General features: G+C 35.7%; 2 protein-coding genes across 7 annotated transcripts; one reads left to right on the top strand and one right to left on the bottom strand.

Annotated features, from left to right (window-relative positions):
• Positions 1 to 2,575: 2,575 nt before the first annotated feature.
• On the top strand, positions 2,576 to 5,919 carry LOC107790506 (receptor-like protein kinase THESEUS 1). Its single transcript, XM_016612432.2, has one exon. It carries the CDS (start codon positions 3,046 to 3,048, stop codon positions 5,557 to 5,559), a length of 2,514 nt encoding a protein of 837 aa, XP_016467918.1. The 5' UTR covers positions 2,576 to 3,045; the 3' UTR covers positions 5,560 to 5,919.
• A 577-nt stretch (positions 5,920 to 6,496) lies between these two features.
• Positions 6,497 to 10,044, bottom strand: LOC107790507 (uncharacterized). Of its 6 annotated transcripts, XM_075235634.1 has the most exons (4): positions 9,733 to 10,021; positions 8,314 to 8,444; positions 7,459 to 7,780; positions 6,497 to 7,374 (listed from the first exon to the last, which is right to left on the bottom strand). In XM_075235634.1, the coding sequence occupies exons 3-4, from the start codon at positions 7,685 to 7,687 to the stop codon at positions 6,581 to 6,583; spliced, it is 1,023 nt and encodes a 340-aa protein (XP_075091735.1). In that variant the 5' UTR covers positions 7,688 to 7,780; positions 8,314 to 8,444; positions 9,733 to 10,021; the 3' UTR covers positions 6,497 to 6,580. The 6 variants fall into 6 exon arrangements, with proteins under 6 accessions (XP_075091735.1, XP_075091725.1, XP_075091728.1 ...); XM_075235624.1 differs by having other exon boundaries at positions 8,220 to 10,021; XM_075235627.1 differs by having other exon boundaries at positions 7,459 to 7,963; positions 8,314 to 10,021.
• Between the last annotated feature and the right edge of the window lie 5,332 nt (positions 10,045 to 15,376).

Genomic DNA, 15,376 nt, shown 5'->3' with positions numbered 1-15,376 from the left:
AACTAATTAATTAGTGTATTTGGATAAGGTTGAATAGTCCGTAACGTGGCAGCAAGATTGGTCAATTAAATGACTCTTGAGTCATATGGCAAGGAGTCACAATTAAAGGATTATGTGTGGGGCCCACACCCACTTATATAAAAGGCCTCTCAAAACCACAAAATTGAGGCTTATGACTATATGTAGTAACGGATGGAATTCAAGGAATTCATAATGAATCCTTTACGATGCTTATGGCAACTAAATCTGCTTCAAGAATTTCATACGAGGTTATACTGCGTAATAGCAACGGGATTCGCAAATTCTAAGGGAGCACGGTACAATCTTTCTCAAAAATATCACACGAATTTTTTCCTATTTCGATCCGCCGCTACATATTTTTTAAAAACACGTGTTAGAGGGATTGTCAAGAGAATCGGTTCAGGTATGTTAAGGCTATCCCTTCTTTCTTTTTGGCATGATCCAAATGATATAAATGAAACGAGCAAATTACACAACTTTCATAAATGACTCTATTCATAGAAATACTATGGGTGTCTATACTCTTGATTCCCCATGTATCTTATTATTCTATCATCTGTTCATGAGTCTTAGAAAATACGTAAGTTGATAAAGTTTATTTCATAATATTAATCAAAGGCATAATGGTCCTATAACGCCCCGAGAAGATTTTATTGATGTATTTCATATGCATTTCATTCATTTATACATGTACATTGACCCATGACCAGATGGCGTTATATACGCGTATATTATATGTATATGGGATATGGAAAAAGGTTACGGCGTTATATATGCACCATCACTTGATCAGCTGGTATACGTTGATGATTTGCCCATAGTGGCCGAGATGATATGATGGGATGCCCTCAGAGGCTTGATGATGTTATAAACGCATATACTTATGCATGGTATGACATTTTTATACGTATATTCATGACATTATTCACAGAGTTATTCAGACTTACATGTTGAGTCTTTTACTATATGTTTCTCTCTCATGTCTATTACTTACTGGTTTGCATTCCTTACATACTCGGTACATTATTTGTATTGACGTCCATTTTTCCTGGGGACGCTGCGTTTCATGCCCGCAGGTCCTGATAGACAGGCCAAAAGTCCTCCAAGTAGGCTATCAGCTCAGCAGAAGATGTTGGTGTGCTCCATTTGCTCCGGAGTTGCTTGTTGGTCAGTATGATTTAGACGTGTATTGTTTGGTATGGCGGAGCCCTGTCCCGACCTTTATGATAAGTATGTACTCTTAGAGGCTTGTAGACAGATGTCATGTATACAGATACTTGCATGACCTTGTCGGCCTATGTTTTAAGTATATAATGGATCACATTGGCCTTATAGGCCCGTATGTCACAGGTATGAGTTTCTATATCAGGTTGGGTCGTTCTATGTCAGGTATTCCCTCATGTTTACTCTGTTTATCTTATGACGCCCCTTCTGGCCCATTTACCTATGATGATATAATAAGAATATACAATTACGTTGGTACTCGATTGAGTAAGGTACCGGGTGCCCGTCGCGGCCCATCAGTTTAGGTCATGACACAAACACCTTCAAAATTTATTGATTGACAATTTAAATTCGAACACCAATTATGCAACATGTAAAGAAATTGCTAAATTAAAACTCTATATTATAACAATTGAAATTCATTGATGAATTTTCTGGAAAAAAAAGAGAGGATGAAAAGCAGAGAAAAACGAAGGATGAAAATTGGGGAAATAACAGAGAAGGAGAGAAATAGAAAGAGACGGAGAGAGAGAGAGAAAGTGAGATGGTGAGATAGAGCGTGCACAGGGATGAGGATTCCCTATTCAATTCATAATACTCATTTAAAACTAATTTGTATATAATTGATAAATTGTATATGCCCATGTAATTAAGTTAAAACTTGATTGGGGAGGGTAATAAAGTTTCATATATAGTATAAGAAGGTAAAAAATAACAAACTTTGGTATTACTTATGCTTCGTTTACTTATCATTTTCGTTTTCGATATAACTAGTATCATTATAACTTTTACGTATCTCAAATTTAGCTATTACTTCAATTTACCAACAAACACAAAGTAGCTATACCTTATACTTGAATTAACTGATACCTAAATTGGCTAATACCTAAATCTCTGCAATGTATAGCTAATAAGCCCTACAAAACTTGCATTTATCCGTATAACATATCTAGAATAAAAGCACTCCTGACTAATATCATATATCATTTAATTGTAACAACATTTAAAAGTAAATTCCAACTAATTGTTATCTCTATACGAATCTTTGTTTCTATTGTTTTATGTTTTTACCTAAATGAACATTAATATTAAGCTTATCCTGTTTCTTTTATCACTTTTAATCATTAAAATCACATCAATGTTACACCTCGTTTTCTTTTTATCCCTTTCAATCATTATATCTACTATTGCATTATAAAAAATAAAATAAAAAATTCCATGCAAACCGGAGCCTGGTACAGATAGATAAATTATTAACGATCACTTGCAGAAGTTTCATAGCATTTTCTGCTATAATATTCTACATTTTACTAAAGATACTGACTATCAAACCAAACTACAATGTCCCTTGAAAAACAGGTGTGGGTTGAAAGGGGGTATAATATGCAGGTCTTCTGTGGGTCCCTCATTTTTCTCTTTGCTATATCTATGTAAAAATGACAGCCTAATCAACACTTCAACAGCCTGTAAAGAGCTGTTGAACTTGCACTAAAAAAGCTCTACTTCATTGTGTTTTCATGGTGGCATTTGAGGTATATTATTCTTTCTTCTTTTTTTGCTTCACACCCATTTCAAATCTTCAAGTTTGTTAGAACTTGTTAGCTCTTAGAATGAGGTAAGGGTAGTACCAAAAGCTTAAGTCTTTTTGCTCTTACATTGCTCCAGATAGATCTATGATTCTTGAATCATTGTGAGATTGAGGGCTTTTTGGGAAGTTCAAGTTCTAGTATTAATGGTTTGCAAAATCAGCACTTAAAATTCTTTTTGGAGAATTCTGGTGTTTAGCAGTAGCTTGTCGAAATGATGATGTTTGTTCTAGTTGTTGTACTGTCCAGTTTTTTAATTCAAGAATCCAATGCTGCATTTACCCCTGCTGATAACTATTTGCTTGCTTGTGGATCTTCCAAAAATGTAACCTTTCTTGGCCAGATTTTTGTTCCCGATACAACCCATTCTTCAGTTGCTTTAGAAAGTCCAGAAAATTCTATTGCTTCTACATCCAATTCTACTGCCCCATTTTCAATTTACCAATCTGCTAGAATTTTCCACACTACAACATCTTACAAGTTTGATATTCATCAACAAGGGCGACACTGGGTTCGCCTTTATTTCTATCCTATTCCTGGCCATAACTTAACATCTGCCTCAATCACTGTGGTCACAGAAAACTTTGTTCTGTTGAATAATTTCAGTTTCAATAAGTATAGAGGTAAATACCTTTTTAAGGAATATGCAATCAATGTCACTTCAGATAGTTTGACTATTGCTTTAATCCCTTCAAACAACTCCGTTGCATTTATTAATGCGATTGAAGTTGTTTCAGTACCTGATGAGTTGATTCCTGCACAAGCAGTTACTGTATCTCCACCAGCCCCTTTCAATGGCCTTTCTGAACTAGCCCTTGAGACTGTTTATCGTCTAAACATGGGCGGTCCTTTGGTTACTGCTCAGAATGATACCTTAGGGAGAACTTGGGAGAATGACATGAAGTACCTGCACGTCAACAGCTCTGCGGTCAATGCTTCAGTTAATCCTTCAAGCATAAAATACCCAGATACCATCCGTCCTGAAATAGCACCAAATTGGGTTTATGCTACTGCTGAAACCATGGGAGATGCTAATACTGCCGACGGGAATTTCAATATTACATGGGAGTTCCCAGTTGATCCGAGCTTCATGTATTTCATCCGTGTACATTTTTGTGATATCGTGAGCAAATCCATGAATACTCTACTTTTTAACCTGTATATAAATGATGACATTGCTTTACTGGACCTAGACTTGTCAAATTCAGCTGGTAACTTGGAGGTGCCGTATTACAGGGACTTTGTCTCCAACTCCACAACGAATTCAGGTGTTCTGACAGTCAGTGTTGGTCCAGACACAGGAGCCGATTGGATCAATGCGATTATGAATGGATTGGAAATCATGAAGATTAGCAATGCAGCTAGAAGCTTGAGTGGGGTTTCGTCTGTCGAGACTCTACTTGTGATGCATCACAAAAAGAACAAAAAAGGTGTTATAATCGGGTCTGCTGTTGGAGCATCAGCTGCATTAGCAATTATTGGGTTGTGTTATTGCTGCTTGGTAGCCCGCAGATCAAAGACCTCTCAACAGGGGCAGGGGCACCCATGGCTTCCACTTCCGCTGTATGGAAACTCTTTAACTTTGACAAAGATGTCTACAACTTCTCAAAAGAGTGGAACAGCAAGCTGTATCTCCTTAGTTTCAGCCAATCTTGGTCGATTCTTCAGTTTCCAAGAAATAATGGATGCTACGAATAAATTTGACGAAAGCTTGCTTCTTGGTGTTGGTGGTTTTGGTAGAGTCTACAAGGGAACACTAGAAGATGGGACAAAGCTTGCTGTCAAAAGAGGCAACCCGAGATCTGAACAAGGTCTAGCTGAATTTCGAACAGAGATTGAAATGTTGTCCAAACTTCGCCACCGCCATCTTGTGTCTTTGATTGGCTATTGTGATGAAAGATCAGAAATGATATTGGTTTATGAATACATGGCGAATGGACCTCTCCGAAGTCATCTTTATGGAACGGATCTTCCACCTCTCTCTTGGAAACAGCGTGTTGAGATTTGTATAGGTGCTGCAAGGGGGCTGCATTACCTACACACTGGTGCATCCCAGAGCATCATTCACCGTGATGTGAAAACTACAAACATACTCTTGGATGAGAATTTTGTAGCCAAAGTTGCTGATTTTGGTCTCTCTAAAACGGGACCAGCTCTTGATCAGACCCACGTCAGTACTGCTGTTAAAGGTAGCTTTGGATACCTGGATCCTGAATACTTTAGAAGACAGCAGCTTACAGAGAAATCAGATGTTTATTCATTTGGTGTTGTCCTAATGGAAGTGCTGTGCACCCGACCTGCACTGAATCCAGTCCTACCACGGGAACAAGTCAATATAGCGGAATGGGCCATGACTTGGCAAAAGAAAGGCATGTTGGATCAGATAATGGACCCAAATCTTGCAGGGAAGGTGACTTCAGCCTCCCTTAAGAAGTTTGGGGAGACGGCGGAGAAGTGTTTGGCTGACCATGGAGTTGATAGACCTTCAATGGGAGATGTTCTGTGGAATCTGGAATATGCTCTTCAACTTGAGGAAACCTCATCAGCTCTGGCGGAGCCCGATGATAACAGTACAAACCATATACCCGGCATACCTTTGACACCACTTGAGCCATTCGACAATAGTGTGAGTATGATTGAAGGGATTAACTCTGGAACTGATGATGATGCAGAGGATGCTGCCACTAGTGCTGTTTTCTCTCAGCTGGTAAACCCACGGGGAAGGTAAAAAGAAACAGTCTCTGGTGTATGTGGTTCAGCCATTTGACATCCCAAAATTTTCATTTTATGGCTTCAACAGAGAGTTAATGTCATTTAAAAATCTTTTCATTCATAGTATTTGAGTCAATTTTTCTGAATAAAAATGCTCAGAGTATGTACTGTAAATGATTTGTGGAGCTGGGCATCCATTGAAATTTGTCTTTGTAATACTAAGAGTTGTAACCTTGTTTGAACAATTACATAGGTGATACAGCTGCTTTTTTCTTTCTTTTTCTCATAGATATCATGACTATAAATTGTCAAAGCATTGTAATCAGTGACTCAGAGAGTAACAATATTAAGCAATTGCTGCAGCACTTTAGCTGAATTATCTTCTGATAGTGGCTGAGTTTGTCAAGCTTTTACTTCTGCCTTTGTTTCCATAAAGACAACAATAATGCTCTCTTAAATTGATCGTTGTTTTGAGATAAACTCCATGTTGGGGAATCGGCTTTGACTGAGCTTTACCAATTTGGTTATGAAACAGTGCAGTTGAACACAGATTATCTTTCTGTTTTGCATACACTAATCCTCTATAGAAGTTGTGCTGCGGGCTTCTCAACATCTTAAACATCTGGTAGTTATTAATATGTGGGAAATCTGATTCTTCTGTTGTTGGATCTTTCATATCATATGCTTCGATAATTTCCTTTGATGCAGTATTGGGCTAATGCTAACCATTTCTTACGCTTAAAGTTCTTAGCCGCTCTTTTAATGTATCCAGTTCTAGCATTTTTTCGTAGGTTACACTTGAAAAGTTTTTTTGATTTCTTATATACATATGCAATTTGTAATTCTGAACTAGGGCATATCAGTAGTCATGTATCCTTGAGGGAAAAAACTTGATTATATAATAAACATACAAAAAGCCCAAATAAAACTAGAAATCCATGCTTTGACATAGATTGGTGGAACAAAAAAGCTTTTTATTTTCTGCAGGTGACAATTTTTTCAATTGAAACAAAAGAAACAAAATCCCAATAGAGTCCTCATTTTCTGCAAACTATTCCATGGCCGCTGCTTGATCCCCCAGTACAGTCTAAAGCCCCAAAATCCATGACTAGTGGGTCTGATTCTTCCAAAACTCCAGCTGGAGAGAAGATACAGGAGTTACAGTTGGGAGACAAAAGGGTTGGAGTTCTGTACTTGTCTTCACCTCCCACTACAGGCATCGCAACACCTAGTTTTGCTGGATTCTTGAAGTCTGGCTGGTAAGTTCGGCCAAGAACACCTTCAACCTTCGTCGAGAGTCCATAGAATCTGAACTGCACGTCCAGGTGAGCGAAGCAGTCATCAGAAGGTAACTGATAGTTGTGGATCCTGTCATCTTCTTTTGTAATAGGTACTACATTAACTGAAATTTCTGCAACTTCTGAAAGTGTGATCAAAGCACCGTTCTTGCTTGAAGTTCTTTCTACCTTAATGCTGCTGCTTTCAGAGGATTCCCATGTAGATGGATAGCCTTCTGGTATGCCTAACTCCTTTCCGTCATAATAGAATTTCAGGTGATCAACTTGGTCGTCCCAAGTCTTTGCCTTGGTAGCCTCAACAGAGAAAGCATGCGTGTCAAAGAGGATTCCAAGAGCTTGAATCCATGTGTAGTCTCGGGGTCTACCAGCAGGTCGAAGGCCAATGAAGCGAGCATTAATCTGGAGATTAAGGTCTGAAACTAAGCTGAAATGCTCATTGCTCTTGCCATGGAAGTAAAAGACAATTCCATCTCCACCAATGAAGCGAGGATCCAAGCATGCTGCTCCGGGGTGATTGCAATTCGCCTTCCTGTCTGTAAGTATCAAGCATGTGAATATAACATTAAAAAAGAAATAGATCAAGGATTAAGAACATATATATCGAGAGAAACTCTCACTTCTGCACTCAGGCATGCACATGGGGGAATTACAATTGAGATAGCAAACTTTAGCGTTTGGTTGACTTGGATGTACTGTTGGGCATTCTGGTGGGCAGTTAAATCGTTTCAGAAAGCATTTGCTTTTCCTGTTATTGCAGGTTATAAGTTCTCCTCCTTTGATCTCTGTTAGACCAGCTAGGAAGAGTATCACAATGGCGAAAAACCACTTGTTTATTAGGTTACTCATTTTCTCCGCTCAAGATGGTGAAGTTTGTTTTCCCCCTTGGCCTCTTATAGAGTAGGCCAAGAACTTTTTCTTTATCAAGTCATATTTTATTTTCTGCAATTTGCCAGTAAAATACTCAGTTATATTGCGTTGGTTCATTCTAACTAGATCTTGAAGAAGAAACTTGCAGTTTAAGATGGATCTGTGTAATGCTTTGCGTAGTTTATAATCGATAGTCAATGCTTTGGGACTTGCAACAGAGTATAATAAAAGGAGTTGACAATTTCTCTGGCAGATCTGGAAGCAAATCACATGACTATCAGTCCGTGATTAGAGAATAATGAAGTGCTTTAAGTATACAGGAAACAAGTTGGCCTATGATACACTACTTAATATGCTCCATTTCTTTCAACTTGCAGAAAGTAGAGAGGTTTAGTCGTAGTGATATTAAATATTTTAGGTTAATTGCATATTACAAGTAGGAATTTATGGGATGAACTAAAATAAGGATGTTTTAACAAGATGGGGCCTTGTTTCAAGTCAAGGTATATACATGTGGAAAGGAGTTTACTAGCTTCTGTGTGGTGGAACATTGAGGTCTAAGAACTAAGAACATTAACATCTTCTGAAGGAACCTGGATTCTTGCCTATGTTTCCTCCGTGAACAGAGATCTTCGGACATGACGTACATCTTCAATCCCACCGCCCTTGTTCGTAAAGTTGCCTTAGTCTAGGGAGAGAAATTCATTTGTAGCCACTCCGTGAAAACTAACGATAACTGGTAGCCACAAAAAAAGGTATATAATTTATAGCTCAAAAATAATTATAAGGGCTAGCAAGTGAAACCTAGAAAACCAACGAAAAACTCTGGCTCCTCAATGCAATCATAATAGCTGCTAGCCCAACCTCTAGCCTAACATTCTTTTAAAATTAATGTTAGTAGTTAAAAAATTTGAAATCTCGCCAAATCACCCCAAAATCCTTCATATCTAGTGAAATCCCGTAAAAGCTATCCTTTCAGCCCTAAAATTTCATCAAACTCAACTGTCTTCTCCACAACCAACAAACTTCTTCCTATTATACACAAATTATAACCCCCTTTTTAACTTTTACAAAGAATTTTAAATTTTAGTGATCCAATTTAGAAAAATATAATATTACATAAGCAAAAATACCCATGATAGAAGAAGAAGAAGAAGAACAAGGTGATGTATAGGTTGTACACGTACTATATGCTTATTATACATCGTTGAACAATATATATATTTTTTATACACTTAAAATACACAACAGCTCGGAATACACTAAGAATACATTGTCAAACTCAGGAAATATTGCATATAAAACTTTTATATATTGTTTAACTGTAAATATACATCTTCTATACATATATAACGGTTTATATACAATTTTTATACAAAAATATAATTGCACAATATGTATCAATCGTGTATAAATTATGTATATAATTTGTATATAGTATATATAAATATTTTATAGTATTATATAGTTTACATACATGATATATTCTTATTGTGTAATATATATACACTATATATTCATGTATAAAAAGCTCAATATACGCTTTGGATATACAAACACGTTCAGAATACACTCAATATACACAAAGTGCATTGCCAAACCTAGGATACAATGTATATACAACTTTTATACTTATCATAATAATATATATATAATTTTTATACAAAACTACAATACAAATTATCGTATATGTACAACTCTATATATGCGTATATAAAATATTTAATACATTGTATATGTATATATATACAAAATTACATATAAGTACCGTCCAACTTCCTTATTAAACCCAGACCCACCATCAACACTCACTATAAAAGATCTTCACTCACAAAACACCATTATGACAAGAAGAAGAAGAAGAAGAAGAAGAAGAAGAAGAGGAGGAGGAGGAAGAAGAAGCAACCACATGTATGAAAAATAACTTGTTGATCTACCATAAAATCTTATATCCTCACAAAAATTACCATAACCACCAATAAAACACCAACAGAAATACACAGAGCTTGACTAAAAAATTTTACCTCTTCTACTGCCACTCTAATATCATTACCGTAGTATTAATCGAAGAAATTCTTTTAAGATTTAAATTAAATTTTTGACAACTTTTCTATCTACTCAAAAGAAGCTTTTCCATATAAAATATAAAATAAAAAGAAAGAAATCTAGATCTGAAGTGAAATAGAAAAAGGAGAATGAATAAAGAAGAGAGAGAAACCTACAAAGAAAGAAAATGAAGGAGAAGAAGACAAAAAAAGAAGATGTGAGCAATTTCTACAGGTGAGTGAGTTCTAGAAGATAAAAAATTATTCTTGAGAAATGGGACGAAAAAGATAATGCTAGGTTGGAAAACATGTATAATAAATAATAAAGTTTTTAGGAGTATGCGATGTTGTATGAATATGGAAATATGAGAGATTTTAGTTCAGACAGTAATAGTTGTGCTAATGGCTATGATTTATTATTAAATTTATTCCACTGGACATTTCGGGTAAAGTGCAAAATTTTGGGCTATTAAATTTTTTAGGCGGCCATGCAGTGTTATTTTCTCTAGCCTAGGGGTGGCAAACGGATGAGTCGGGTCGGATATGGATGAATCAAAACGGATAATATAAAAATAGATAAAATATTTGACCCGACCCATATTTAATGCGGATAGAAAATGAGTTAACCAGCGGATAATATGATTATTATTGATAATAATATTATCTATGGTTTCTTGAATATGATCATTTTTTGGAGAATTCTTACTCTCCCAATTTGAGTCTCTAAAAATATAAAAGTTAAATTCATGATTTATCCATTTCTAAGGGTATAATATGAATTTAATCTATATTTGACTCATTTTTATAAAATTTATTATCTTAACTCATTTTTTAATAAATAATATAGATTGATAAGTTTTTGTAAAGAAATTTATTTTGTCACCACTAGCCTTAGCCTGACGATGATGTGTCTGTAACCGCATTTACTCTCTCAACCAATTGGCTTGATACACGGGCGGAACTATGTACACATGTGGAAAAAAAATGTATACATATATAACTCTTTATTGACAAACAACTGTAAAGCTGAATAGGTTCCTTAATGAATGCAATGATTCTTCAATGGAAGCATTAAATTCTTCTAAATCAACATCATATCAAACCTCTTTCTCTTTATTTGAATTTGACGATATAGTAATTTTTCGTCAAGATTAGATTCACATTAACAATCTTGCCATAGGCTTTAGCACAATCAAGGGCCTAAAACTACTCCAGTATGTCTGGTTGGCAAAGAAATAAGTAGAAGTGACGCATCTTGGTGTGTTGAAAATATTAAGGGTGTGTTTGGTAGGAAAGAAAATATTTTTTATGAAAAAGTTTTTCTTATAAAATGATAGGTTTTATCACTTATTTTCCCTCGTTTAGTTGGTGAATGAAAAAAAAATTCCGAAAAATATTTTCTAGTGTTTGGTTAGAGAGTAGAAAATATTTTTTAGGAAAATAATTTTTGTATGCTACTCTCCTCACCCCTCCCCAAGTCCCCATGTTTCCTGTGCTCACCCCCTCTCCTCCCTCCCCCCCCCCCCCAAAAAAAAAAACAACATTTTCTTTAGAATTCATCTTATAATAATTTTATTCTTCTTCTAAAATTTCACACAAACCCAAAGGAATTAATGTGCTACTTTACTTTTTTTTTACGCAAAAACAACGTCTCTAATTTGTGCTCCATAACTAAAAAAAAAAAATATTTTTTTGGTTGAAAAAAAAGTACTCTTTCTACAACATGAAAATAAAGACTCACTTTATTGAAGTAAAAGAAAATACTTATTTTGTTGAAATGAAAGAAAATAGTTTTTATTACATCATTTTGTTAAAATGAAAGAAACTTTTTACTATATCATTTTGTTGAAATGAAATAAAATACTTTTTATACATCTTTTTGTTGACATGAAAAAAATTATTTTTTACATCATTTTGTTGAAATAAAGGAAAATATTTTTTCTACATCATTTTGTTGACATGAAAGAAAATATTTTTCTACTTCATGAAAAGAAAGTACTTTTTTTGTTAAAATGGAAAAAAATACTCATTCGTTGAAATGAAAAAAGTACTCTATCTATAACATGAAAGGAAAGTACTATTAATAATATTTATGTTTGCCCGTAAAACGGACAGTTGAATTTATTTTTCTAGACAAGTGAATTAATTTGATCCAAAAGATAGCGAAATAACTGATGAAATATAAAATACTTAGCCTTAGAATGTAGATGGAACAAGAGAGCTGATGAGTCAGGGAACAGGGTTCCCGAGCACAATAATGATAAGATCAAAAGCGAGAGAATAAAATTGTATTAAAATGCTGTATAGATTGTGTATAAGTTAGCCTGAAAATTCGTCTCCTTTACAATGGTAACTGAGCTCTCTACTTATAGCTATGTCTAGGGAAGGAAGTCCTAGGATCTTGTCCTTTTTTAATGTCAATTATGAGTGTCATTGATGAAGATGTAACGTTAGACATAAATGTCAAATTTCTTGTAACGGGCCATCATCCTTAATGTTGCAAAATATTCTGTATTAAATGTTACCGGGCGCAAAGTATTTAATACTCCTTTTATGATCGTTATTCTTTCCGGTGAAAAGCGGAATAACTATGTTCGGTGGTCATCTCCATCTTGTGTTCCACGTGTCCTTCCTTTAAGCGGCCACATGTCATGTCATATTGTTCCCTATACAGATAGTCCCCCTGCTTTCGGGTGACATAACTTTGTGTTACCGGAAAATTGATAGAAATATTCTTTTGGCGAGAATTACTATTATTCCTTTTGAAGGCTACTGACGGTTGATTAGACACCTGTCTCTCCGCATTTAATGCCCCGAACACGCGTCATCCAACGATTCAGCATAACTTTTTGCCGCTTATCGAGGTAATCATGACCATGAATTTAGCCGTCAAAATTTTAGTTATACGCATCATCCTCATCTTATGTACTTCATAATCTCTCAAACTTCTAACTTGCATCTTTATTTCCCAACTTTTCTCTGATCTTCCTCGAACGAGAAATTTTCCTTCTTTCTATTCCATTGGCTTCCTCTTCAAAATGTGCTAGTTCTTCAAAGGGCAAGAACAAAACCGAGGATTTCGTTCCTCCAACAGTAGACTCCATCATACCAAAAAGACTCAATACCGCAAAGGATTTTGAGGGAAAATTTCCTTCTGCTAACCCTCGCACATGAGTTGTTAGCAGGTACCCTTCTTCCATTCGTCCTTTCAGTATTCCCGTTGTGAAGAAAAATTGTTGTTGCCATGAATTGGATATTATCGCTCCCGATCTATCGGAGCGAGTGACCCTTCCCAAGGAAGGTTTTACATACTTTTACACGTATCCCTTTACTTTGGGTGCATTTTCTTTGAGTGGAGAGCTTGATTTCGTGATTGCGGAATTTTGCCTTCGCTATCAAGTGTGCTTGGCACAGGTAAGCCCTTCAGTATGGAGGACGGTTGTCTGCCTTCGACGCCTGTATCAAGAAACTGGAGAAGAGCTGTCATTAGCTCGTATGATAAACCTTTACTCCCCCAAGATTTTTCGGGGAGGTATGATAAATCTCTGCAAACGTGGCCATCATACTCTGTTGACTAGAATGGATGATGATAACGACTGTGGGTGGACGAAATGGTTCGTTGCAACTGCCACCAATAATATCATTCTGTCAACGACATCATCCTTTCCGAGTGCTTGGAATCGTACTCGTAAGATTTCTTTTTAACATATTTTTTCTTACTAAATATTCTTTCATGCATGTATTGATCCTTCAACCTTCGTATGTTACAGCGCCTCGATGGATCCCACCGATGGTAGAAGGCTTGGGCCGGTGGGTTCAGAAGATCTTGGATGTTACGACGCCCGAGACTCGTTTATGGAAAGAACTCACCCTTAAGTACGGGTGGAGGGCCAAAAATCACGGTAATTTGAACTTACCTCGCTCCCATCTTTCTCTCCTTTGCATATCGATTGAACCCCTCTGACTTGTTTATGAAATTATGTCTAGGGGTGGGCATTCGGTATTTCGGTTCGGTATTAAAAAATTTGGTTCGGTATTCGGTTTATCAATTGTGTATATCAAATACCATACCAAACGGTACGGTTCGTTATTTTGGTTCAGTACGATTTCAGTACTATTCCGGTTTGATACATATTCACGTGTCACGTACTACCAACTGCTAAGTGCTAAGAGCGTTAGCAAGCAGAAACAAAATTTCAGTGCATTCCTAATTAAGGAAAATCTTTCCTTAAATTTCTTATTGAATGGAAATGGAATCCAGAGGCATCAGCATTCAACACCACTAATAAGTAATATCTTTCCTTTAGAAAGCAAAATGATAATGACTAAATTTAATACTAATATGAAAGGAAAGATTTTTATTAAAAGAAAAATCTTTTCGAAATGAATCAAATCCATAGGCATCATCAGTCAGCACCACTAAAACCAAAAATGGACTGCAAAATCATACTGAAAACTCTGAGTAGCAACCCAGCAGCAGAATTTCTAACCTAGCAGCAGAATTTTTAATTTAAATTTACACTTTACACAGATGCAATAAATATATAGATGCATCATGCAACAACCACTAACGAGTAGCAGCAACATTAAACACAATGCAACAAAAATAGAGAGAATTCAAGTTTATACCAATAAGTAATAACAACTAAAGTGCCACACACTCACAAGTCACATCAGCAACATTATGCAAAGTTTGCAAACCTACTCGCTACTGCCATTCTGCCAAACATAAAGTTGTAAAGTTTAACTAATAAGTAGGCAAGCAGCAACAATACCAACATAAGATGATAAGAACACTGGCCCATAACATCATAAGTCTAAGTGTCTAACACATTAAGCTTAAATAAGTTTAACAAATGCTCAAAAATCAAAATAACATAAATAATCTCGACTCTCGAATCAAATTTAGGAGCACGGGGCATGATTGAACTTGAACCTAAAAAGAAGAAGATAAAATCATAAGTTAGAATATTATTTTTTGATGATAAAAGAACAAAACTAAAAAAGTATATCACCAAACAAACAGAGTATTAAACTCACCACTCAAGTTGCAACTATACGTCAAAGTGATCAAACAATGGTAGTAGTGCTTCCATTATTTTTCATATATAAAGATAATTCGACCAAATAAATATGTCATACAAATAAACAAGTGTAATATATTATTTTGAACTAAAATACATACAAAATATTAAATCTTACCAAGCTCGAGTTCCTCAAGATACTCCAAGTCTTCTTCAATACTAATAGGATTCTTTTCTTCTCTAAGCCAATCTTGAACACAAACAAGAGCCTGCACGCATTTAAGAGTCAATGAACTCCTAAATGAATTAACAATACGGCCACTGGTGCTAAACGCACATTCTGACGCCACAGTAGAAATTGAAATGGCCAACACATCACGAGCCAACTATGAAAGAATAGGAAATCTAGGAACATGTGTTTTCCACCAACTTAAGATATCAAATTCTTCACTAAAAGGCTCTTGTTCTTTACTAATGTATTTATCCAACTCCGATTTAGCACCCTCACTTCCATTGTCTTCCTTTTGTTTCTTAAGTGAAGCTTCGTCCTTATTAATGATGCAGTTATAACACTCCCACTAGATGTATTAGATGTGTTA

Source organism: Nicotiana tabacum, chromosome 2 (genome assembly GCF_000715075.1).
Source record: "Nicotiana tabacum cultivar K326 chromosome 2, ASM71507v2, whole genome shotgun sequence".
Lineage (NCBI taxonomy): Eukaryota > Viridiplantae > Streptophyta > Magnoliopsida > Solanales > Solanaceae > Nicotiana > Nicotiana tabacum.
Note: the sequence above shows the minus strand (reverse complement) of the source record. Positions and strands in the feature narration are given on the sequence as shown.

Excerpts from the sequence above, each read along its gene's own strand:
- LOC107790506 (XM_016612432.2), top strand. The coding sequence starts at position 3,046 with ATGATGATGTTTGTTCTAGTTGTTGTACTGTCCAGTTTTTTAATTCAA.
- LOC107790507 (XM_075235624.1), bottom strand. The coding sequence starts at position 7,687 with ATGAGTAACCTAATAAACAAGTGGTTTTTCGCCATTGTGATACTCTTC. Across the intron at positions 7,375-7,458 it reads GTGCATGCCTGAGTGCAGAA|ACAGGAAGGCGAATTGCAAT; the intron begins GTGAGAGTTTCT and ends TGATACTTACAG.